Here is a 24,931-nt window from a genome sequence, read left to right as displayed (position 1 = left end):
CTAAACATTATATAAAAATATCAAAGGATTCACAAACAGAAACAGTTTTAATTGCTTTCTTATTGTGGGAAAGATAGTCTTTTTATATATTTGCATTTATTTTTCAAGAACCAAACACAAATTGACGACAGCCGTTTAAAAACCAATCATTGTCAAGATGCAGCCCACGTAGATGATGAAAACAGGACGCAAGTATGTCATGTAAAGTTCTTCAGTGCGCTCGCATAATTGCAATGTGAAACCAAACCAAAACTTACCGAATGTATCAAAACATGAACTTTAGTTCGGACCTTGGTGCGGACTTTCAGGTGTGAAAACACCCTTAGCCTCCCTTTCATCCATTATTTCTAGTCTTTCTCTTTTGTTTCCTCTCGTTGCTCCACAATCGCCCAGCTTTGTTTACTGCTTGATTAATTCACAAGCTGTCAAGGGACAATCTGAGGAACAGGGTGGGGTTGCTTTAGTTTATGCGCCTCATGTTGGGATTACTGTTTGTGAGAGACTCCCATATGTACCCAACAACCATGTACTGCAACCTCTGCTCTCCTCTTAATACCCTCATCCAATTCCGCTTATATTAATATTACTTAGGGAAACAGGGTTTCTAAGGAATGTAGAATTTGTCCTGTTGTTAGGAGTGTATAGTTAGTAATGATCAAAGTGAGATAAATCTGCTTCAGGTCCGACTTTCTGAAGAAACCCTATATAAAACACTATTTACCTTGTGTAATTATGGCAGGAGGTAGAAGAATAGGTCATCCACCTCAACACTTGCATTTTAGATTTAAATTTCTAATTTCTTATTGTCAATGTTTTCTGCAGGGTTCAGCTGTATAATGTCCCGAGTCTGTAGTTTCTAAAAATGACTGGTTATTAAGCCAGTTCTTATTGGTTGGGCTGTGCTCATTGGTTAGTCTCTGTGATATAGCTGAAGCATCTTGATATTTTGTATGCCTTTTGATGAGATTTGATATGGCTCTCTATGTTTAAAATGGTTATGTATAGCCATTTATTTAAGTACATTCAATATGTTTTTTTGCTGGAGTTTAAGAGTGGAAAAGAATGGATTTTTACAGCATAATTTTTTACTAAATGAACCATAATAATATGAAGAATGCTATAGATTGTTTTCATTAATGCTCTAACACAACACTCTATGCACCAGTAACAATATACCTATAATGTTCAAAAGTGTGGGGTTAAAATCTGTTTATAATCAGTAAAGCCATTTATTGGCCAATAAATGGCCAATTTAATCTTGGCTTAATCTTACAAAACATTTAAACAATTTCTATTCAAATTTGTCAATCAATTCCAGAAAAAAATGATAATTTTCCACAAAATTATTAAGCAGCACAACTGTTTTAAACCTTGATAATAATAAGACATTTTTCTTGAGCACTAAATCAGCATAAAATGATTTCTGAAGGATCACATGATACTTAAGACTGGAGTAATGGATGCTGATCACAGGAATAAATTGGATTTTAAAATATATTAAAATAGAAAACTGTTATTTTAAATTGTAATAATATTTCACAATATTAGGGCTGTTACTAACTGTTAGTTTGTTAGAGTAATCGGTCAATTATTTTGACGAATATGAGTAATGTAAAAAATAAATAAAATAAAAACCTGGTAATAAAAAGCAAACAATAGCCTTTAAAATGACTTAAAATATATAATACATATATAATAACAATGAGGCAATAATAATTGGTTCAAAGACGACAAGTAATCAGTTTTATTGAACAACACTGTTAAAATGCATAACGTTTTATAACAAATGCCTGCAGAGAGTGCCAATGGCCTGGTGATTGTTGTTGTTACACTTTACAGCTCAAATCCTTGTTTAATATTGGTCAAACATTTAACTTATTTGGCCACTTCTTTATGAAAGAAATGCTACAGCCACTCTTATTTCTTAAACAAGAATATGTGGACATCAAAACATGCAAACTCAGAGCCAGGGTTTAAACTTTTAAACTTGCTGTTAGTGTAGGTTTATAAATGATTTACCTTACAAATCTGATCAAATGGCACATATTGTGTTCCCAGATGAACGTTATAAGCCAACTAAGCAGCATATGTAGAGATGGTGTTCGAGATATGCTTCCACGCACGTAAATGATAACAGTTTGTGTGGAGCCGCTCTGAGACGCAAAACTTTTTTTTTTTTTTTTTATCAAGTACTCTTAATTTAATTAAGGAATCATGACCACCCTACACAATGTTACTGTTTTATTGTATTTTTGATCAAATAAATGTCAGCCTTGGTGAGCATAAGATACTTCTTTCAAAAACATAAAATCATACTAACCCCAAACCTTTGAACATTAATATCAACATGACCAATATCCATATTAATTTGCATATTTATACATGAAAAATGCCACTCCAGAACCGTTTTTGAACATTTTGAGTGATTCTGAGTTCAGTCAGTTTACCTTTTGGGCCATTTTTGATACTTGAAAGTTTGGGAATGTTAATATAACGTTTCTGATTTAAAAGTCATGAGACGATGAGTATCACAAATCTACTTTGGTCATTTACATGGTCTTTTGGAAACTTAATGATCAAATAAAAAGGCATTAAAATCATTGCAGTATTCACTGTTACTTGAATTTTATTTCACCATCAAATTCTACTGACGATATAAAATTAGCCCTACTCACTGGAGGAAGAAATAACTTCCTTGAGTGGTATCTTAAGTAGTTCTCAAAGTAATTTACATCTAATTTATCTCTGCCTCCTTGCCCAAATCTGCCGGTGTATTAGTTCTCAAAAAGAGCCCCCGTGTTGCACATTTACTGGCTTGTACATCTCTTGCTTGCGTACTTTGTATCATCAGCCCCCCTATTGTAGAATTAGCCAGTTTATCACTATTTACAGCTGAAAGTGATGGGCTTCAGCTGCACTGTGCAAAGATATGTTTTTCAGAGAGCCAGCCATCCTTTCAATTACTAACTCTACAGCTCAGGTCTGCAGCGTCCGTGTCAGCTGATCCTTATGACCCATTGGTCAGCTGTGGTTTGTAACAGATAGCGATCCGATTCAGTCCTGTCAGCATAGCCTGATGATGAGCTCAGGAGGGCTTGTTTTCTTCCTGAACATGGTGCACCATTTGCCACATCAATTCTAGATTTCTTTTCCCAGTGACATGAAACATATGGCAATTAAATACAAATCGCTTGTGCAACCCTGACTTTGATTTGACAAACTTGTCTGATTATTGTCTGAAAACTTGAACAGCTATTTTTATATGGTACAATGTTTGTGATGCATGAGATTTTCAACACACAATTTTATGATTCCACATTACTGCATTTGCATTAGTCATTGCATTTGCTTGCTTGTTTTGTAAGGATTAGTCAGTCCTCCGTCAGTCAAAGAAAGCCCAAGATGGAGTACCTCGGCACTGAACACAAGCAATCATTGAGGTCATTTCAGTGCGTGTGTGTTGATAGCCTCCGGTGGGAGACAAAGGTGGCGATGACCTCTAGGAAATAGAGGCACAGCAGTCATTTTACACCCTGTCAGCAGCTGGCCAGTGGATGGTACATGGAAAAGATAATTAATGTGCTGACCAGACAGACACACGTTGATAAAAAGCCACCCATTGGTCTGGAACCGGCTCTGCAGAGGAAAATCACTCTTGTTCACACTAACTGCAGGAAATCAGCTCCTGCAGCTGTGGATCTTGTTAACCTCTTTGTTAAACCTAAGCAATTAATTTTAAGTCGACATATGGTGGGGATGCACAGATGCTATTAACTTGTATCAGTTGTGTATGGAGAGAACTTTCCTAAATGTTTTGTCCTTTCTCGCTTTGTTTGATTTAATTGCTGTGAATTGGTTTGTTTGCTTGTTTAATGGGGAAAATAGACACTTTTACAACAAAAAAAAACTTTTCTTTGAGAGTAAAGCATAAGAGATGTGCTCGCTTTTTTGGCCTCTGATGTGTGCGATTGACTGCCGTATGTTTCCCCAGCTTGCGCATGAGTCAATTAAATAAAAGGAGCACAATCATTTTCATAACAACAAAGAACAAAGTCGTGTGATTTCCCTTCTCATTGCTCTCAATGTGAACAGGTAGCTGCAGTGAATGTAACAAAGTCTTGCCCAATGTACTATTGACCTAAAGTTATGTGTTTCATAAACTAAATAAGCCAACTTGTATCATTATCTTTGGTATCTCTTTGGAAATACATTGTAGAAAAGAGTAAATAATGTATTTTGTTTCGTGATACCATCTAGGGCTGCACAATATATTGGTTTAGCATCGATATCACGATGCGCATCCGCAGTAGTCCAATATCAGGATGTGCGATATCAAGTATAGGGATCGTAGTTGATTTGTGATCCGTACGGGCCAGCTGCCCCCCCGGTTCGGAACGCATATGATTCGTCGATTAATTGCAAAGTTTAACCATCATAGACCAGAGGTGTCAAAAGTATTCACATTCATTACTCAGGTAGAAGTATAGATACTAGGGTTTAAAAAGACTTCTGTAGAAGTTGAAGTATCAACTCAAGCTTTTTACTCAAGTTAAAGTATAAAAGTACTTGTTTCAAAACTACTTAAAGTATAAAAGTCAAAGTAATGTAAGGAAAAAAAATGCAATTCTCTCTCTCTCTCTCTCTCTCTCTCTCTCTCTCTCTCTCTCTCTCTCTCTCTCTCTCTCTCGATTTGCCCCGATTTGCCCCGATTTCTCCCTCGCTTACCGCATCTAGGTTTCCTTTGGAGTAGTTTTGGCGCTTCGCACAACCAAATGTGACTACAGCCTCTCACAAGTTAGAAAGACACCGCAACGCCAATCAGTTTAGCGATGTGTATTCAGGAGGCGGGACTCAGATCTAAACCCGTTGTGTAATTGGCCAATTTTTTTAACGACGACAAGCCGGAATCAAGCTCTGTCATAGACTGAAAGTTTATCATTTGCATGTATTTTTTCATTTTAAGTCCTGTCAGTTTAAACATCACGGAACTCGCGCGTTGTTTTCTGTGCACGCACAGACGGCACGCAAACACAGAATTCAGTTTTCTTTCTTTCTTTTTTTTTTCTACACGTGCATGCAAAATTATGTCAGAATTACACACTCGACAAGTATCCTCCTAAACAGTCGGTTATGTGTTGGAAACAACCGAGAAAGAAAACGGATGTGTATCATTATATTGGATCCACACATTCGTCTTAAAGTGACAGCAGCCTAATATACCTGCAGCTGTTTGTCACCAATGTTAATCAGACAACAAAAAAGAAAAAGAAAATCACTTTTGTAGCTTAAAGATTAATTGTATTAATTATGTTTAATTTATACAGTGTAGACTATGCAGTGTTGTGTCACAACTATGTGCAAATTAACATATTAGGCCCGCTTTTACATTAACGGTTATTCAGTAATTTGGCACTTGGCCCAACGTAATGAATGACATTGGCTAACCTCAGAGTACTGTCGCACTCTCAATCGTAACAGAGAGCATTTACATAGAAGTCTTAAAGTGCATTAGCAAATTAAACAGCCTGTTTAATTCTAATGGTCAGATAGAGAGTAATAATTGCTCCTGTAAAACTAAATGACGGCTCTTTGGTGCAGGAAACCTAGCTAACTAAGTGGACCTCGGGATGAAAAATTGGCATCTAATCAGTATCTTACAGGATGGTTAAGATGATGCAAAGTGGTGGTACAGAACAGATATCTGACTTCAGCACACGAGACCGTTATCAAACAGTGTGATTGGAAATAGGCCGACTTGAAGTTTTGGTGAGGGTTTGTGCCGCGAATGAACTGATAGACCGAGTGACACAGGGCTGAGCGTGACACTGCACCTGTGACGATAACATTAACTGACAGTGTGGCGTGCCATAGGTCTGTTCTGTAGTGCAAATGAAATGCTGCATCGATGGGCCTGCAGGGTGGGAGCTAGAGAGAGCTGTGCACATTTCTTCCAGTTCTCAGCACCTTTAAAAAATGCATTGCTTCTCATTTGAAAAAGAGACATCTGGGTATTAACAGAGAAATTATTCACAAACTGAAAACCTTTTGTGCGTTCCAGTATGTGTTCTTTCAGTATTTTTCGTTCTTTGTTCCGCTTGCAGTTTTGTGTCACTGTTCATTAAGTTGAAATGGTTTTAAAAGGATGCTTTGATATTCCATCATTATCTAACAATGAAAATTGGACTGCATGAGCATTTCAAAATTCCATAAAGCAAGGTCTTTGTGATCTTGTTTTTTTCTTTTTTAAAGCTTTTTAGACACTCAATTTATACTTTAATTGAATAAAACCATTGAAACAATATTATTACTCTGATTCCAGAGTGTAAATGGTGATCGATTTAATATTTTGATTATCTGTACTGCTAATGAGCTAATAAACAACAAATCATCAACTATTTATTAAGATTGATGTGCTTTCTTGATAATATTGCATACTTTATTAGATTTAAAGGTATTTAATTTCTTGGGATGCACTGATATTTCCTCATATTTTTTTTGTCGTTATAGCTATCAACCAATATTATGAAAATAAACCAATCAGTCATTTTAAATGCTCCAAGTGAAATTAGGTACCACGACATAAAGCATGAAATATATTATTTTGAGATTTGCTAAAAAGTGACATTTAACAGTGTTATGAAATTTGTAGAATATTTAAAGAATAATGTTAAGTGAGGGTTAGATGATGACATAGCCTAGGTATCTAAATGTACAAATAGACCAAATGAGCACGTACAATAATTTAGTAAACAATATCGACTATCAATAAATTAAATAAATGTCTAACATTAATATGGTGCATCCCTCAGATTTTTCTTATGGCTTATTCATTATTTAACATCTTCACAATTTGTTCTGATTTAAGGGAAGGGGAATAACAACAATCTTGTGGGTAACAAACACTGTCACCTCATCGCCTCTGTTCCTGGAGAAAACAGGTCTATTATTGATATCTTTGGAGAGAGAGTACTTTTGAAATGGCAATGCTTTGATGCTTGTGCGAGTGGTTCAGTCAGATGTCCTTTAGAGTGTGTTTCAAACTCAATACAGAAACCCTTCCTGCCCCCAAGGCACCATTCTGATTAGTATTAACAGATTGCTGGTGGTGTTTCCATTAAGCCTATATGAGAGACAGTCAGCTCTGTAATGATTCTGTCTGTTACAGCTTGTCTGAAAGGTCATGGAGAATTTTAACCTAGCACCTCTCTGGGGCTCCTTCACTCTTCGCTTCTCATTTTCATCTCTGTATCTTTCAGTAATTTCCATCTTTCACATTCAGTCATACAGAACGGGCTAATTTTCCACTATCTCTGTCCTTTTTGACATTTACCCTCCTAATCTTTACTCCTTCTCCCATTTTTCTTCCTCTCAGCATGTCACAGTTTCTCTCCCTGACTGGCTCGCTCCGTCTCTCCTCCTCCTCTGTCGATTAGCCTGTCTACCCCTTATATCAAGCTCCGGGGCTCTGGCTAGGTAATTGGGGTACTGCACTTGTTCAAGGCTAATAGATACCCTAATGATTAGTCCTTCACTGTGTCTGCTCCCTTCCTGTGTTGCGGTGGTCCTCCCAATATCAGGTGTACTCAACTGTAAAATGAGCTCAAGACTACCATTAGGTATTTCGCATCACATGGCCTTGTTGTTAGCTTTGAGTCCTTGGCAAAATGTGTTTCTTAAGAGGAAAACTATTTTAAATGTATACTGAATATGTTATAAAACATATTCAGTATGTTTATTACTACACCACTTGCTTGTGGTTTAGTTTTAAATCAGTTTTCTGTTGAAATTAATTGTTATTTGTGTAGTGCAGATCCCACTAATCCATTAAAATTTTAGCAGTTTAGTGTAAATGCAGATTTTGTGCTGTTAATTTGAACAGATGTTTTCATTCCCAATGTTAAGAATCTGCTCTTAAGCAAACATTGAGAGGCTGTTTGAAAAAAACGACACTGTTTATCTGCATTTCCCATGTTTATAGATATGGTAAGGAGATACAGAGTCCACAAAATAACATTTGAAGTACTGATGAAATCTGCTGCGTTTGCTCTGGACTCATTACCATCAAATCTTCTGCACTTGGCTGCACTTGGCTTTGCTTTTGAGTGGAAAACACTGTATGTTGTTTGTGCTAAGTCTTCCCTGCCATGCATTGCTATTGTTTTGCAGACTTTTTGTTTCTGGTCTCAATTTAGGACACTCATCTCACGTTTGAATAATTATTAACACCTTGGTGTATAAGTTCTGCAATCATTCTTGTGGTTTGAATTTGACTCGGACCTAATCATTAACTTTCATTAACTCGCATTGATTTGTTGCTCTGTGTTCATGTCCAACGTGAACAATCTACACATTGATCACACAAAGTCAATAAAGAATGATGAGATTTTTGGATGCTGGGTGACATCCCCCCTAGAGGCTAATATGATACTGTTTTCGGCAAATGACAAGTTTATGGCTCTGTGAGCAGAGATTATAATTAACTGGGACGGGTTTATGAGGGAATACTCTGCACTGCTTTGCTGCTGCTGCATGCTAAATGGTTTCTAGCCATGCAGTGGAACAGATGCAGTGCTACTCTTAATCTTTCGTGTGCTCCAGGCTGGAGACGTGTGAGCCGACCATCCTCAGGCTATGTGGTGCCCTTCACAAAAGAGAAGACATTGTCATTAGGTTTCAGACACCTAAACAATACACCTTAGCACTTTGCAGGCTGGAATCAATCAGTTAATCCTCCTTTTTTTTTAGGCACAGTATATTTGTCAAACCAACACTAGTCTCGTGTGAATAGCACAGAATAGAAATTAAGACATCAAGTGTTGTGTTTAAATTTAGTTGAATTTAAAGTAGATGTTTGCATGTTTAACGATGGCATACGGAAAAAAGTATTATTTTCCGAGCTTGGCCATGAAAACCTTTGGATTCCCTAGTGATCCCATTTTGGTCTGTTATTGTAGCAACATGTACCTGCCCCTTAACAGGGCGTTGATCAAAACAAAACTCTGATTGGTCACTTCACATCTCTATCAGATGGCCTCTTCTTGAATTAGTGGCCGTTCCTTGGCCAATTGCAGTGGCTATAGAGCCGACACCTTATGTTGTTAGGCGAAGGTCTGGCTATGCAAGACGAAATGTGGGGGTACAAAAGACATTTTAAAAGAAATAAAAAAACACTCTCACATAAAACTATGGTGACTGATCATATATTTGGAGACATAAGGTACAAGTTGTGGTTTTATCAACAGGTCAGGTGTTATGGCATAAGACTACAAATGCTTGTTGTATTTTATTTGTCTTCCTAAACATCATATGAGTGTTTGCGAGTCTTGAAAAACTGCTTATTTACTTACAAAATATGTAGTTCGAAAATATAATTGTCTCCAGAGCTTTGAGAGAGGCGTCTGCTCTGACGCAGGCTGCCATCCAGTTGAATATTTAATGGTACTGATCAGCACAGTGTGCCTGAACACTTAAAGGAGTAGTTCACCCAATAATGAAAATGTTGTCATTTACTCACCTCATTCCATCACCATGTTATTTGATTTTTTTCTTCTTTGTAGCTTGAAGTGAATTATTTGGCAGAGCATTATTAGCATTTATTATCTCAGCTGCTCTTTTACATACTATTAAAGACGTATAATGATTTATTCTGCCATGCTCCAAATGCAATGTGTGAGGAAATTACTGAAATGTAAGTTATTTACTGATAAGCTTACCTTTCACCAAAGCTCTTAAAAAAAATCATTAACACTTATTAATTTAGAAAATGTCACCTATACACTGGCATTCAAAAGTTTGGGGTCGGAGTTTTTGCTCACCAAGGCTATATTTATTTGATTAAAAAAATACAGTAAAAACTAATATTGTAAAATACTATTACAATTTAAATTAACTTTTTCCCATTTACATATATTATAACTTTAATTTATTTCTGTGATGTCAAAGCTGAATTTTCAGCTGTCATTACTCCAGTCTTCAGTGTCACATGATCCTTCAGAAATCATTCTAATATGTAGATTTGGTGCTCAAGAGACTTTTCTTATTATCAATATTGAAAATAGTTGCTGCTTAATATTTTTGTGGAAACCAGGATTTCAGTTTTTTCCCCAGGTGTCTTTGATAAATTGAAAGTTCAAAAGACCAGCATTTATTTGAAAAAGTCTTTACTGTTACTTTTGATTAATGTGTTGCGTCAGATACAATACAACGCATCTTTACAATTCTGTACACAAACTATTGTTGGAACTGAATTTATCATAATTCCTGTTAGAAAGGGAAAACCAAGCTTGCTCTCTAGAGATGCTTGGCTTGGATTGCATTGGAGTTGAAATTCTCCACTGCTCCAGGGGTCTTTGTATCAAGCACAGCAAAAAAAAAGAAAAAGAAGAAGAAAAAAAAAACGGTGGCATTTACTGATTAAACTGAACTGAATGCCTCTCCTTTGACATTCGGTCTTTGACTGGAAAAGGAGACCGAATGAATTGAAATGAAGAGACAAAACAGATCAAATCAGTAATTCGAGGCACAGTTTGAAGCAGCATAAAGGAGTGTTTTAGTTGTGAATAATTGGGTAAATTATTCATCGGTTCCCTCTGTGACATTTAAATGCATACATTTTCATTAATATTTTAGACATATCTGCATATATTGTGATAGAATATATTCTTGGTGTATTTATGGATTCAGTTTTACCTTTTTAAGTGTTATATTACAGTCGTGGTGATGAGAATTATTTCAGCAATGGGTAAAATGGATAGAGGGCGGATACAGGTAGTGCCCTACTCTGAGAGCATCTCGATCACCCATTTTTTTTGTTTTAAAATCTTGATTAACTACGTTTGGACACAGATTTGTATGTTTAAGAGCAGCTGAAGCTCTGTTTATACCTAAATAAAATGCAATGTCTTTGTTTATTCGTCTTAGGCTGTGAAGACATTGTGGCAGACAGCATCTCGCTAGACTCTGTGGTGGCCATCCTGAAGTGGAGCTCACAGCCCTATGGCTCCAAATGGGTTCATCGGCAGGCCATGCACTTCCTGTGTGAGGAGTTCAGCCAGGTCATGACCTCCGATGTCCTCTACGAGCTAAGCAAGGAGCACCTGCTGGCGGCCATTCAGTCTGATTATCTGCAGGTGATGACCGTACACCAATTCACCCCGAGTTCTTTTCAGATTTCCCAGTGCAAGATTGTCCAGTTCATGATTTCCCAATTTAGGGGAGCTGATTGTGTTTCAAATAATCTATCTTTATAAGTGAAAAATTTTATTTTGTTAAATGAAACATGAAGAATAAGGGGTTGTTCACACAGTTATCCAATATTATTGGATCCTCAGACTTGTTCTTGACAAAATATAATCATGTTTGCAAAAAAACCTGGTGCTTTTTTTTTTATGGGATATGGGTTGTTAAAAAAAGGTTCCCTGGGAAAAAGGTTGGTAAATGTTGGTCCGATTGAATAAAATAAAAAAATGTAGCTTAATCTTACAAAGAACTTCAAAGAAGGTCTCTTACATGTGATTTTTGTGCTTTTACGTCAAGGTCAAGCTTATTTTCTCTCTGGAAACATACAGGGGTAATTCAGGGTAACTGCACTGCATCATATTGCACTATTGGGAAAATTGTGTTTATTTCAGTCCACAAATCAATGCAGGGCTTAAGGCCTATCTATTTCAGACAGCAGAGTGTTAGTATCAGTCTGTTTATCGATCTCTGTTGATCAGGGCTCCCTTCTCTTGAAGGTCACCTGCTTTTGTTTTTGGACAAATTAGTTAACTGTATCAGATGACCCCCTTACGTCTCCTCAGTGAGCTTATATAGAGAGCTGTAACCCCATCTGGGATTTGGCCTGGCACACAGAAGTCTGTTAGCGCCTTCACACTCATGTGTGCTAGCTCTTCAACGTTTACAAGTCTTTGCTTACTCTACCCCGGGTCAAGCCTGTTGAAATGATCTAATCCCTCTAGTGACTGAGAATTTGTAAACAAACATGAACAGAGACTATAGTGTTGGTTTGATAGATATACTATCCCTCAAAAAAGGGAGATTAACTGATTGATTCATTGCCGTGATCATGAAAGACCTGTAAATATCAGGGAATTTTAAGCTTTTTTTATTTATTTTTTACAGGTCTGGAAATGAGATTGAAGTTAATGAAATCTTAAGTCATTGTAATGTCTAATGAATGTACAGTGTTTGTAGTTATGCTCAATTTTACATTATTTCATTAGCTAGAAATTGCTATTGTCTAGAGCTTTAGTAGAGTAAAACTTTAGTGATATTTTCAGTTAGTTAACAAATCGGTCTGGATGATTCATTTGTGAATCGATCTAAATCAAAATGATTTTTGAAAAGTTATGTGGGCTTGGCAAGATATATAAGAGTTGTTGGTACACAGAGATCAAGGGCTAAATGGATAGTTCACCCAAAAATGAAAATTTGCTGTTCATTTCCTCATCCTCAGGCCATTCAAGATGTAGGTGTCATTTTTTTTTTTCTTCAGTAAAACAGTAAAGAAGATTTTAACTGAAACCATGGTCCTTGGTGATTCATATAATGCAAGTCAATGGATACCGTCACTTTGAAAGTCAAAAAACCATAAACGGGCAAAAAAAAATGAATACCCGTGTCTCCTGGCCATATATTGAGGTCTTATAAAGCAAATCGATTGGTCTGTGCAAGAAACTGAACACTATTTACAACATTATTACCTGTAATTCACAGCCTCGGCAAAAGGTCATGGCAGTCTGAACTCTGAACCACAAGCTTCCTGTCGCATAATGACATTTGCGAGGGAGCAAACTCAGACGTGAGCTGAAGCTGTTTGTTTACAACAGAGAGGGAAGATGCGTGTGTTGTATTGTTCATCAAAGTGGTACTTATTTGCTTATCCTGGAAGCCACAACCTATATAAAAAAATTAAGATTTCATTCGTTTGCATGATCTCAATGGGGAAGATTGACTTTTCACAGATTCCCAGTGTCTGAGCTGCTGCGCGTACGTCATTATGTGACAGGAAGCTCACGCTCCAGACTGCCATGAATGCACTCCGGACTGTTTGCTGAGGCTGTGGATTATAGGTAATAATGTTGTAAATAATGTTGAGTTTTTTGCACAAGACCAATCGTTTTACTTCATAAGACATCAATATATTGCCAGGAGCCACAGGTATTCATTTTGTTTCGTATATGGTTTTTTGATTCTCAAAGTTACTGTAGCCATTGAGTTGCAGTATATGAATCACCAAGGACCACGGTTTCAGTTAAAAATCTTCTTTACTGTTCTACTGAAGAAAAAATTACACCCACATCTTGGATGGCCTGAGGGTGAGGAAATTAACAGCAAATTTTCATTTTTGGGTGAATCTTTCTTTTAAGTGAGTCCACCCTGGGTCATGTCCTAATCCCATTCCCCCTTTTTCTCCCTCGCCCCCCTAAATTTCCTGTCTGCATTCTCTTGTACCATAAAAAAGGCAAAAAGCCCAAAAAATCTAATTTAGGAAAAAGTGTAAGGAAAGGTAAAATTTAGTTTGTAAAAAATGTAATTTAGTTTGAGGGATAACCAATGTCCATTAAACCTGTATCGGCTTCTGTCGATGAATGAAATGAGATTTTGGCTGTGCAATATTCCCAGTAAGAGATAAGATAGCAAAATAATTTTGCTCATGTTTCACTGGCACCTGCAGGACTTGCTGCTATGAATTCATTGGTTTTATATATCCTGTTTTTAGAGATTGTTCTGTTGTATTAAATGTGCCATCTTTAAAGGGCATATGGCAGGTTATGTTAGTATATTGTCAGTACCCAGTGAGTCAATATATAGGAAAATAATGTAGGAACTAGATTCTCTTTAAATGTATGCTTATTAAACGCTATTAAGGCTATGTTTTTTGTGAGAATTTTACTTCTGCATCTGACAAACAGCATTTTGTAAAACAGATGTACACTAAGTGATCTTTGACAAATCCGTGACCATCATGTTTGCTCCGGCGGCCGAACCACATGCTGACGACGGACCGGGCGGACCCGATGAAGGTGCTGTGACAGCGTGCACTGAAGGAACCGCACCAGTCCGGAGTCTCACTTGGTTCTTGCTGCGGCATCTCACGTTGAACTCCATCATATCGCCGGGATTATACTCATCCGGTCTAAAGTGAATGCTACACACTACCATGTTTTTCTAAGCAGATGCAGAAGTGAAGTCCCGTCTCTTCACCTGCACAAAACGCACCCAGGCACGGAAGATAGCACCGTCCTTTTTCTTGTTCAGAAACCTGTGGACTCGATGTCCTGACAGGCTATAATTCACAATAATTTACCATGACGATGGAAAATTTAAATACAATGACTACCAAAACGCACTGAATCACGACCGCTCCTACTGAATACCAACCTACTCTGCACGGAGCAAACGCAGAGCCCCGCAAACAACTCCCTCTCATGACGTAATATGCTTTTTTAAAGGGGTCATATAATGCCATTTTTGTACAAGCTAATATGATTCTTTAGGGTCTAAATTAAAAGTTTGTAATATACTTTAATTCAAAATTCTCATTAGTATTGTAAGAAAACACTTATTTTACCTGGTCAAAAACAGCTCTGTTTTCAGCACGCCGTTTAAGTGCATGTGTCTTTAAATGATAATGCGCTTTGCTCACCCCGCCCCTCTGTTCTGTGCGTACACCGTTTGAAATAATAACACAATAACCATAACGCGTTGTTCATTATAAACGTGGGATTATGAATTATATTGAGAACGTTGTACATAGAAAACATGCCGTAATGTACCCTGAGTGTAAACAGCCGCATTCATCGTGAAGCGTGCTAGCGATTTGCAAAGATTAATATAAATATTAATATAAAGGTTAATAAAACGTTACACTCACTTCTTCTTCTGGAGGTGCAGCAGGAACACGAATAGTTGGTACTGATCCTTTTTTCAGGAGCAGCTTCTTAGCAAAACCAGCTTTATAACGTTACTGACCCTCGTTTGTAAAGCAGTCTGTTGTGTGAAATAATTTGCGCAAACATGAAAGCATTGATGTTGATCGTGGGGAATATTCCCTTCGAAAACAAAACTCAGCCACTGCGTCTTCAGCGGTTCAGATTTAGGAACATCAAAATGACTGCTGTGTTCCTTATTACACCCAACAACAGAACACCACTATCGCTTAGACACCATTCTGCTCATAGACAGTGCTCCAGCGTATCAACAATGACCGCGCCAGTCCGCGCGGACTCAAATCAACAATCGTGGGAGGGGCGTCCGACCGTGTGACGTCACTAGTCACTTCAGTACAATCAACTTGTAAAAGTGCATGTACCATTATATGACCCCTTTAATTTGCGTAAAAATGCTTTTTCAAAGCGGTCAAGGAAACAGTCACGTTTTCTACTAAATTTGTGCCCTTATGTCTTGCAAAACCATTTTAAATCCTGCATTAAGTTTTTCATATGGTATTTTCATACAAGGTTATAAATTAATTTTGAAAAAAGTAAAACCTGCAATATGCCCTTTAAGCTTGCATACACCAGTTTCCTTCAGCCTTGCAGCGCTGGCTAAATTCAGTAACAAACTTATACTGTTCTTCTCCCCTCTTCACAGGCCAGTGAACAGGACATCCTCAAGTATGTTGTGAAGTGGGGCGAACACCAGCTCATCAAGAGGATGGCCGATAGAGGTATCACACACAGACATTTGTCACTAGATACACATTAAAGGAATAGTCTGTCATCTTTTTACTCACCTTCATATCAAACCTTTTTTGTTTTTTTTGTATAACACAAAAGTATTTATATACTGTAGTTCAAGATTTTGGGGTCAGTAAGAATTTTTAAAATGCCTTTGAAAGTCTCTTCTTATGCTCATCAAGTGCAATATTGTTTTCTATTTTAATATATTTTAAAATGTAATTTATTCCTGTGATGGCAAAGCTGAATTTTCAGCATCATTACTCCAGTCTTCAGTGTCAGATGATCCTTCAGAAATCAGTCTAATATGCTGAATTGGTCCTCAAGAAACATTCTAATTATCAGTGTTTGAAACTTAAAATTAATATGTTTGTAGAAACCATGATACATTTAGTCAGATCCTTTGAATAGAAAGGAATAAAAACATCATTTATTTGGGAAAAAAAATGATTAAGACATTTATAATATTACAGAACATTTCTAATCTTTTGTACAATTTTAAATGTCTTTACTGTCACTTTTGATCAATTGCACATTTGATCTTCCTGAATAGAAATATTATTTTCAAAAAAAAAAAAAAAAAACTTCCTATCCCCAAACTTTTGAATGCTACTGTATATTTCATTACAATAATTATTGCATTGCTCATTCCATGTGTTCATAGTGACCATGTCTGTCATACTGAAAAGACAAAAATATCATGAATGTGGTCAGTATGACTTGAAGTGTTGTGTACAAGTTATTGATTACTTTTATGGTGATATCCGGAGCTTGACAGCCTACAGTTGTTGTATGAAGAAAAAAAAAGAAAAAAAAAGCAGCTTGGACATTCTGCTAAACTACTTATGTGTTCCTTGGATGAAAGCAAGTCCATACAGGTTTGGAATGAAAGTAATGTTCAGGCAAAAATTTTAATCCTGACTATTCCTTTAATCCCTATCTACTCCATACACACACACACACTTTTCTCTGGCCCAAACTTTTTTCTGTGCTGCTGTTTGTCCCTGTTTTCACCTCTTGCCATAGATGGTGGCCTAAACTATGCCAGTCTAATGATTTATTCCCCAATCCTCCTAATGTGTAGTAATGACTCTGACTGGCTCAGCACTGAGAAATCAGGCCAAGTGCTCTGCAGTACAGAAGCATAGCATATGGCTGGCAGCTCCAGACCTGGGTCTGCATTTGCTCTGTGTACCCAACAGAATCAAATATACCCAGACTAACACTGTCTTAAATGTTTATAGCTGATGCCAAACCATCAACACGATCTTTGATTGCTTTTCCCTCAGAACACATTCTAAAGGGAAACAGCAATGCAACAATATACCTTCATTTTGTCATTAACAGTCTTTATACATGATCCTAATTTGGTGTAGATAGTAATTCAGGGTCCATTGCAGTGCAGCATCCCTTGAAGAGAGGAGCTTTAATTCCTCGCTCAAGGGCACAGCAGCAGCCAGTGGAGCTGCATAGTGATACCGCTAATCCTCTGGAAGTGCACACCCTCCCACCCATCATTGTCTAATCTATATTGTGGGCTAGAAAAGTTGGGCCACCTTTTCCTCCAACTTAAATATTTGTGTTTGACTGTGTATGTTTCTGTGTGTTTCCCCAGAGCCTAACCTGTTAAGTGGTACTGCACATAGTGTGAATAAACGTGGTGTGAAAAGAAGGGATCTGGACCTGGAAGAGCTTAAAGAGATTCTCTCTCCGCTGCTGCCTTTCGTCCGAACTGAGCACATATTACCCACCAACAGTGAGGTCCTCTCTGACACTGTAAGTGTGTTTGTGTCATTGGTTTGTACAGCTTAAACAGGCACATTAAGGGGCTGTCAAACTAGATTTAAACACAAAATTCCATCCATCCAATATAAATACTGTTGTAATTGTTATAATGAAATCACTCTGTAGTGATAGATGCCCCTTTTTTACATTTTTGAGCCCCTGTCCCTGATAAACTGAACTTTCTATTCATCAAAGAATCCTGATAAAAAATATTAAGCAGCACAACTGTTTTCAACATTGATGATAAGAAATGTTTCTTGAGCATCAAATCATGTGACACTGAAGACTGGAGTAATGACTGCTGAAAATTCAGCTTTGCTGTCACAGGAATAAACATTTTACACACATTAAAATAAAAATGGTTATTTTAAATTGTACCAATATAACTATATATAACTTGTATAACAATATAACTGTTTTACTGTATGTTTGATAAAATAAACACAGCCTTGGTATAAGAATATAAGAGACTTCTTTCAAAACCATAAAACAAATTACACACCCCAAACTTTTGAATGATAGTTTATCCTTTTAAAACGTGTGTTATATAAATCAGGATGATGGGGAAACCACCCATCATCTTCCATAAGAAATTTGTCATAACACTACAAGCCAAATGAGAAACATGTAACTATTGTTTTTATGTACAGCACACTCTGAATAAAAATGATAAAAAATGTCAATATTGATGGATGTATGAATGAGTATATATTCTGATTCTCAGTACTATTCTGTAATAAAGAAAACATATACACCATTGCTCTTCTTGACTGCTCTCGTCACGTATCGATAAAGACATTTCCTCTGCCTTTAACAGATGAAGAGGGGTCTGATCAGCACCCCTCCCTCTGACATGCTGCCCACAGCAGAGGGAGGCAAAGCCAACGCCTGGCTCCGGCAGAAGAGTGCTGGCATTTATGTCCGCCCACGGCTCTTCTCTCCTTATGTGGAGGAGGCCAAGGTAGGATATACTTTCTCACCTCGCATACAGCAGAATATTTAACCGCTACATTAAAATGAACAGATGAAGACATGGGAAAAGTTATTGAAAAAAGAGGAAAGAAATATACAATTGAACTATTCACTAATTCTTTAATTATATATATATATTAAAGTCTTATAGACTGTACTTAAAATCAAATCATTTTGAAAAGGCACTTGGTTTATAGAATAACCTTAGTTAGTTACCCATTTCATTATATGACTTGCATCAAACTTTGTGTGTGTGTGTTCCTCCAGGCGGTTCTGGAGGAGATGATGGTTGAGCAGACCGATCTGGTTAGGCTGCGCATGGTTCGTATGTCCAATGTACCCGACACACTCTACATGGTGAACAATGCCGTCCCTCAGTGCTGTCACATGATCAACCACCAGCAAATGGCTGGCAGCCAGACAGCTCCGCCGTCTGTGGTTGCTAATGAGATACCAGGTGGGTTAAGCGCTCATTCATGCCTTGTAATGATGCATTGTTTTAGCCAATCTACAATTTCAGTCCCATCATTATGTCTACTATATATCTGTAATACTCGTTTATACTTGATAAAATGAATCACTCACAAACACCACAATCAAGTCATTTTAGAGAGATATTTCACAGAGGCCAACTATATTGTCCTAATCTAGATGTAGTTGTGACTCCCATAAATCAAACCATGAGACATTGATTTCTCAAGTTAATTTTGCAGTTTGTTTTCAAGAAGCAATTCAGTGTTTATATATATATATACATGTATAATGTGAGTGGGAACATTGGCCTTGTATGTTGGCAAGCTTTGTGTTGCTGTGGGTGTTATATAAAACAAAATTCAACACCAATTTTAAAAAAAAACTTCTTGTTGTCAATATACCCATCTTTTATTAATCTCTATTTATGACCTGGTATGCAATATTATTAATTGATGCACTTATTCATCTTATTCTTAAGTCATGTGTTTTCCTTTTCTCACCCGGTCTTTCAGTGCCCAGGTTGGCAGTAGTGAAGGAAATGATCCGTAGGCTGCAGGAGCTGCGTCACACAGACCAGGTGCAGCGAGCGTATGCTCTGAACTGTGGTGAGGGCGCCACAGTCAGTTACGAGCTGCAGATCCGTGTGCTCCGAGAGTTTGGCCTGCCTGACGGGGCTGCAGAACTCCTACAGGTAACCCAGCACATCCTGTTTGAGTGGAGGCACTGACAAGTTGCTATGGCTACTGTGAATCTCACTCTGACTTTCATGTCAGTTAGTTTTACCCCAGCCTCTGATGAATACAATTTTGTTATCTAGGGATTGTGTATGCACTCATACTGATTTTGTGAAAAAAAAGGATTCACAGATGTGAACGTCTATATAAATGTCACAATACTAAAATATTGTGAAATATTGTTCAAATTTTAAATAACTGTTTTCTGTTTTGATATATTTTAAAATGTAATTTATTGCTTTGATGTCAAAGCTGAATTTTCAGCATCATTACTCCAGTCTTCAGTGTCACATGATCCTTCAGAAATCATTCTAAATTAATTCAAATTGCATCCTTCATTAATAGAAGTATTCATTTCTTAAAGAAGACTGCATTCACGTACTTGCGTCGAGTATTTTTCGGGCCTTCGTGTGTTCTGCATCACTCCATGTTGCTTTGACAAGCATGTTTCTCCAGTTACTGTGCTCTTGGTTTAGAAGTGCTCTGAGCCCTTGAACTACTGTGATGTCTTGTTATTCTCACCATTAAGTGACCAGTGAACCTATGTTGGGACACTTGGAAGCAGTCAAAACTTCTTCAGCATACCAGACAGCCTATTAACTCTAATTTTTGAAGCATGAATGTGCTAATATAATTGATGCTAATAAATGCTAATACATTGATGTGTGCTGTTTTATAGAATCCGCACAAATTCTTTCCTGAGGAGCGTTTTGGAGACGAGAGTCCCGTCCTGGCCTTGCGCCAGTCAGGTCGCTGCCGGGTCAACAGTACACCAGCTGTGGAGAGTATGTTCACTGACCTGGAGGCTCTGGTGGGCTTCCACCCCCCTCTGCCCCCACCTCCTCCACCCTACCATCCTCCGACCACCCCGGGCCATGGTCAGCAGCAGTTTAAAGCAGGCTGGAGACCACGGGTCCCCAGCCAACCTCCCTCCAGATCTTTCTCCTACCCCTGCAATCATGCACTCCTTCATAGGCAGACCTCTACAAAAATGGGCAGCCCAGTCTACCCACCAGGAGCCAAGCCCCTGCCCCCAGACTGCACTAACGCACAGGGGGGAAGGAATCTTCATCCTGACAAGCAAATGGTGATTAATACCAATATATTATTCTTTGTTATTTATTATTATTATTTTACACATTTATTTTTTTGCAATTTTTTTTTATTTATTTTCGTTTACATTTTTATATATATTTTAAATTACATTTAACAGAGTTATTAAATTATTAGTGTTTTTTAATCATCTAAATGTAAAAAATGGGAAAATTAGCATCTATACATGCAACATTGACATACAGATTAAATTAAATAAAAATTTCTATTATTATTATTAAATAATAGGGGTGTAATATATCGTGTCACAATATATCGCAATACAAAAATGCAACATGTATCGTAGATAGTGATATGTATTGTGTATGAAATGAAATTTACTGTGCGAGTTTTACGAGTTTTAGTGTCAGTACTACATTAAACTACTATATATAATGTTGATACTAATGCAATGGGGGAATATTTGTGTCCTGATAATGTCAAATGTCTTATGTTACCAGTCAAAAGTGGCCTACATTATTTTAAATATATCTAGTCAGTGAAAGAGGGCAAGCACATTTGTCTAAAAAAATTATTCTGTTTTCAGCTTTAGAATCATGAATATTTTTATTCTGGTGTCACTATTGTCCCTGTGCATTGGGTTACCAGCACCAAGTCCAAGCCTATTCATTTTACACCCACATTGTAACACCAAATGTAGCATTTTAATCAACAGTTTTTTGTTAACCTTTTACCATATGTCTTGGAGTATCACAATAATATTGTATCGTGATATGTATCGAATCGTGACATGAGGGTATCGTTACACCACTATTAAATAATAATAATAATAATAATAATAATGGATGATAGCCAATATGATACTGCTATATCATGCTTCCCTAGAGATAACAGTTGTATTTGAACTTATTCTTGCAGAACATGGAGCCTGTCATCAACGAGTTCATGCCAGACATCGCCATGGGTGTTTCGGCAATGAGCCTAAAGGAACGACGACTTCCGGAGGTCTCTATGGAGGTGGAGAGTCACGAAGCCCACCCTCACATTTCTACTGCTCCTCCCATGTCCCACAGCTACTCCAGCCGTCACCCGCACTCCTCCCGCAAGCGGCATGCAGCCGAACCCAAGCCCGAGGGCCCGCAGCCTGACTTCCCAGATCTCTACGAGTTCCCGGGCCGCCACGTGCCTCCCTACTGTGGACCAGACCTCTACATCCACAGCCGTCAGGCAGGCGGAGGGGCGCCGCCTCCGTCCTACTCAGAGGCTTCAGAATCCCTCCGCCTGGATGTGCTGGAACAGCCTCCACAGAGACTAGACTTGGCAATTGTCTCGCAAGGGGGCGTTGTGCAAGCCGTGCAGAGGTCACGGCCCGTAAATGAGACTGACCTCACCTGTGGCCTCGGCCCCTCCACAGAACAGTATGAGGAATGGCCAACAGGCCGTCGGCCTGCTCCAGAGGGAATTGGGCTGGGCTTAGGGGCGAATGTAGGGACTGGGGACGAGGGAGGGTTGGGGGCCCGAGACCGCAGGTCACCCAACAAACCCGACTACCCCTACAGGAAGTCTGCTCTCTGACCCCTGATTAAAAAAGAGACTGAGGACTAATTTAAATGCTACTTGTAAGCAAACAGGTGAGGCACCAGCAGTCCTGCACTTTGTATTCTTTCGAGGGACAACAGTATCTTGAAGTGATGAACGCCCATAAGCTACGTGAGTGGCTGCTTTTCTGATGGGAGATGCTAAAGGGAGATGTCACTTAAACCGCTCCAGACAGGTTTGAAACCTAGTATAGAGTGAGGAGAGCTTGGTTTGGTTGTGAGCATCCTGAAAAGAGGTCAAAATTGGTTTAGTCTGATTCATTATGGTTCTCGTATTTTCCTCACATGCTGCATATTAATGTACAGATATCACAGTATATTTTATTTACTTTCATTTCCTTGAACATACTAGGATGACTGGAGAAAATATATATTTATCTAGATGCACAGATTTTGTTCCTTGGGAGTAAATTAAAAAAATATGAAGGCAATAAGTTGCAAACTCATTACTTTGTCTAGTCCTTGAAAAACGGCTCCTCCTCCTTTTGAGGACAGAGTGGCAGTAATAGCTTGTGTAATCCGCTGCATTTGCCGGCTTTTACATTAGCCTGTGCAATTTAAGAGCCGAGATGGAACATAAAAGGGAAAACAAATGAAATCCCCCGTCCCCTATGAGGCAACTTATCAGGCATAACAATGGCACAGATGCACCATTTAATGTGAATGGAGCTTTGTTTTACCGTGTTTCACAACTCAGATCTGCAGATTCATTCTAGTGTATTTAACTTTAAAAGCTATCTGTCCTCTCAAACAAAAATTTGGCACCCTCTTTTGCATTCAGATTCTCTTTCCAAGGCTGCAGTTACTGGCATTCCTGAGAGATGGCAAAAGCGGGTTGATCATTATCAGCCTCGTCCTCCAGAAATGTACAGGAATCTCAATCAAACCAACCTCACGCCACATCCTCAGTCCTCTAGTTTGGTGGGACAGCAGACGTTCATTAGCTTTTCTGCGCTAGTTCTGTCAGCAGACGACCAATAATTATGATGTCACGAACAGGCTTTGCAAAAAAAAAAAAAAGAGAAATCTTAGAAAGTGTCATGCACACAAAGATTTAGAGCATTTACTTTTGATTTGTTACACAACACTTTAAGAAACAATATCTCACACACTGCTGCACACCCTATCTATAAAAGTGACTTATTTTAAGCTTTTTTTTTTAACATCTGAAATACCTGTATTCTGTATTCTATAATAACTGTGCAATAGGCAGCCTTTATTTTAAATACTCATTTTGCTCTCTTCTCCCTACAATAAAAATATTTCTCGATTATCATACTGACACAAATATGCAGGCTAGTTCACCCAAAAATGTAATTTGTCAACCATTCATGTTGTTCCAAACCTTTATGACTTTGGACCCTATTGACTTTCACTGTATGGACAAAAAACAAGCCTTGAGACTTTCTTCAAAATATATTTTGTGTTCTGCAGAAAGCCAGAAACTCGTACAGGTTTGGAACAACATGAGGGTGAGTAAATGATGACAGAATTAGCATTTTTGGGTGAACTATCTCTTCAAGATAATTAACAATAGTCTTTCCCCACGAGTAATAGTACTGTATTTTCACATACTCTCAAATATTATTATATAAGCATCTCTGGTTGTATCAGACCAGGTGGGACCTCTGTTGAATATCCAAACAATCCTCAGTCATATCCATCCCACGTTCCTAACTTTGAGTGCTTTCATTGGAGCACAAGAACTGTTTTGTTGGTTGAAAGCACAAACGTACTGAGAAATACTGAGACTGTCAGATAAAAGTGCTCAAACATTTTATATATTTTTTGGACCGTTAAGAACTCACAGTTAGACCAAAGATGGGTTGGGGAGGATGTTTGTGTTGCTTGTTGAATCTCGAAAGCATTTTATTTACCAGGTTTCCGTCTCTCCTTGTCAGCTGAATCGAAACTGTCGGCTTGAGATTCATGTTAGTTACACAGACTCTTTGATGACTGTGATCACAGAAGGAACATTTATCATCGATTGATTTTGTTGATCCCTCCCCAGGTATTTTGGCCTATAAAGATAGCCTTAAGAGTTGATGTAGGGTTGGTTAGTACTGCTGTATCTGCAGTTATGGCCTTAAGACCTCACCTTGGGTAACGCAGTTCTCCATCTTAAATCACGTAAGGTATTCTGTGCCAGAGAGACTTTTCTACCTCTGACCAGCTTCTCTCAACATGTACTTCAGTCAATTTGATTTTCCTTATCAACTTATTTAGACTTCTAGAGCCTCACCTTGAACATTTATCACTGAGGGACCAGAACCAACAGTCAGAAATCAAATTTCTAGCATATTTCTAAGGTTCCTCTCCTCCTTTCTTTACACTCGCTTTTATATCAGATTCAGCATAACAGCTCATTTTTGTTTAGAAAGCGAGGACTGTGCCATCTTCCATGATAATGAACTCTATCAGGTGTTATGGCGGTAAGCTTGTGTTATTGTTCATCTACTCTTAGTTATTCAGAAGTGTTAGCCGGCTGGTGCAGTTGCAGTGCAACAAATGGGTCCTTCTGGACTCCTACTGCAGTGCACCTCTGAGTCAAGCCTGAAAGAGTCATGAACCCTGAGTGGGAGCGCTCCAGTTTGCCATCCCGCAAAGCCTCAGAGGGTCACATCTTAAAAAT

At 38.1% G+C, this 24,931-nt stretch overlaps 1 protein-coding gene across 1 annotated transcript in view; it reads left to right on the top strand.

The window, feature by feature from the left end:
• The window catches only part of btbd7 (BTB (POZ) domain containing 7), a 57,592-nt gene extending 34,287 nt beyond the window's left edge, over positions 1–23,305 (top strand). Inside the window, exons 4-11 of the mRNA XM_084433368.1 lie at positions 10,921–11,129; positions 15,598–15,673; positions 17,299–17,459; positions 18,286–18,429; positions 18,708–18,897; positions 19,427–19,605; positions 20,328–20,735; positions 21,620–23,305. Of these exons, the coding sequence (XP_084289494.1) occupies positions 10,921–11,129; positions 15,598–15,673; positions 17,299–17,459; positions 18,286–18,429; positions 18,708–18,897; positions 19,427–19,605; positions 20,328–20,735; positions 21,620–22,276 (2,024 nt within the window). The 3' untranslated portion in view covers positions 22,277–23,305. The remainder of the gene's footprint in view (positions 1–10,920; positions 11,130–15,597; positions 15,674–17,298; positions 17,460–18,285; positions 18,430–18,707; positions 18,898–19,426; positions 19,606–20,327; positions 20,736–21,619) is intronic.
• The last annotated feature ends 1,626 nt before the right edge of the window (positions 23,306–24,931 follow it).

The sequence above is a fragment of the Rutilus rutilus genome, assembly GCF_951802725.1.
Source record: "Rutilus rutilus genome assembly, chromosome: 15".
Classification (NCBI taxonomy): domain Eukaryota; kingdom Metazoa; phylum Chordata; class Actinopteri; order Cypriniformes; family Leuciscidae; genus Rutilus; species Rutilus rutilus.
Note: the sequence above shows the minus strand (reverse complement) of the source record. Positions and strands in the feature narration are given on the sequence as shown.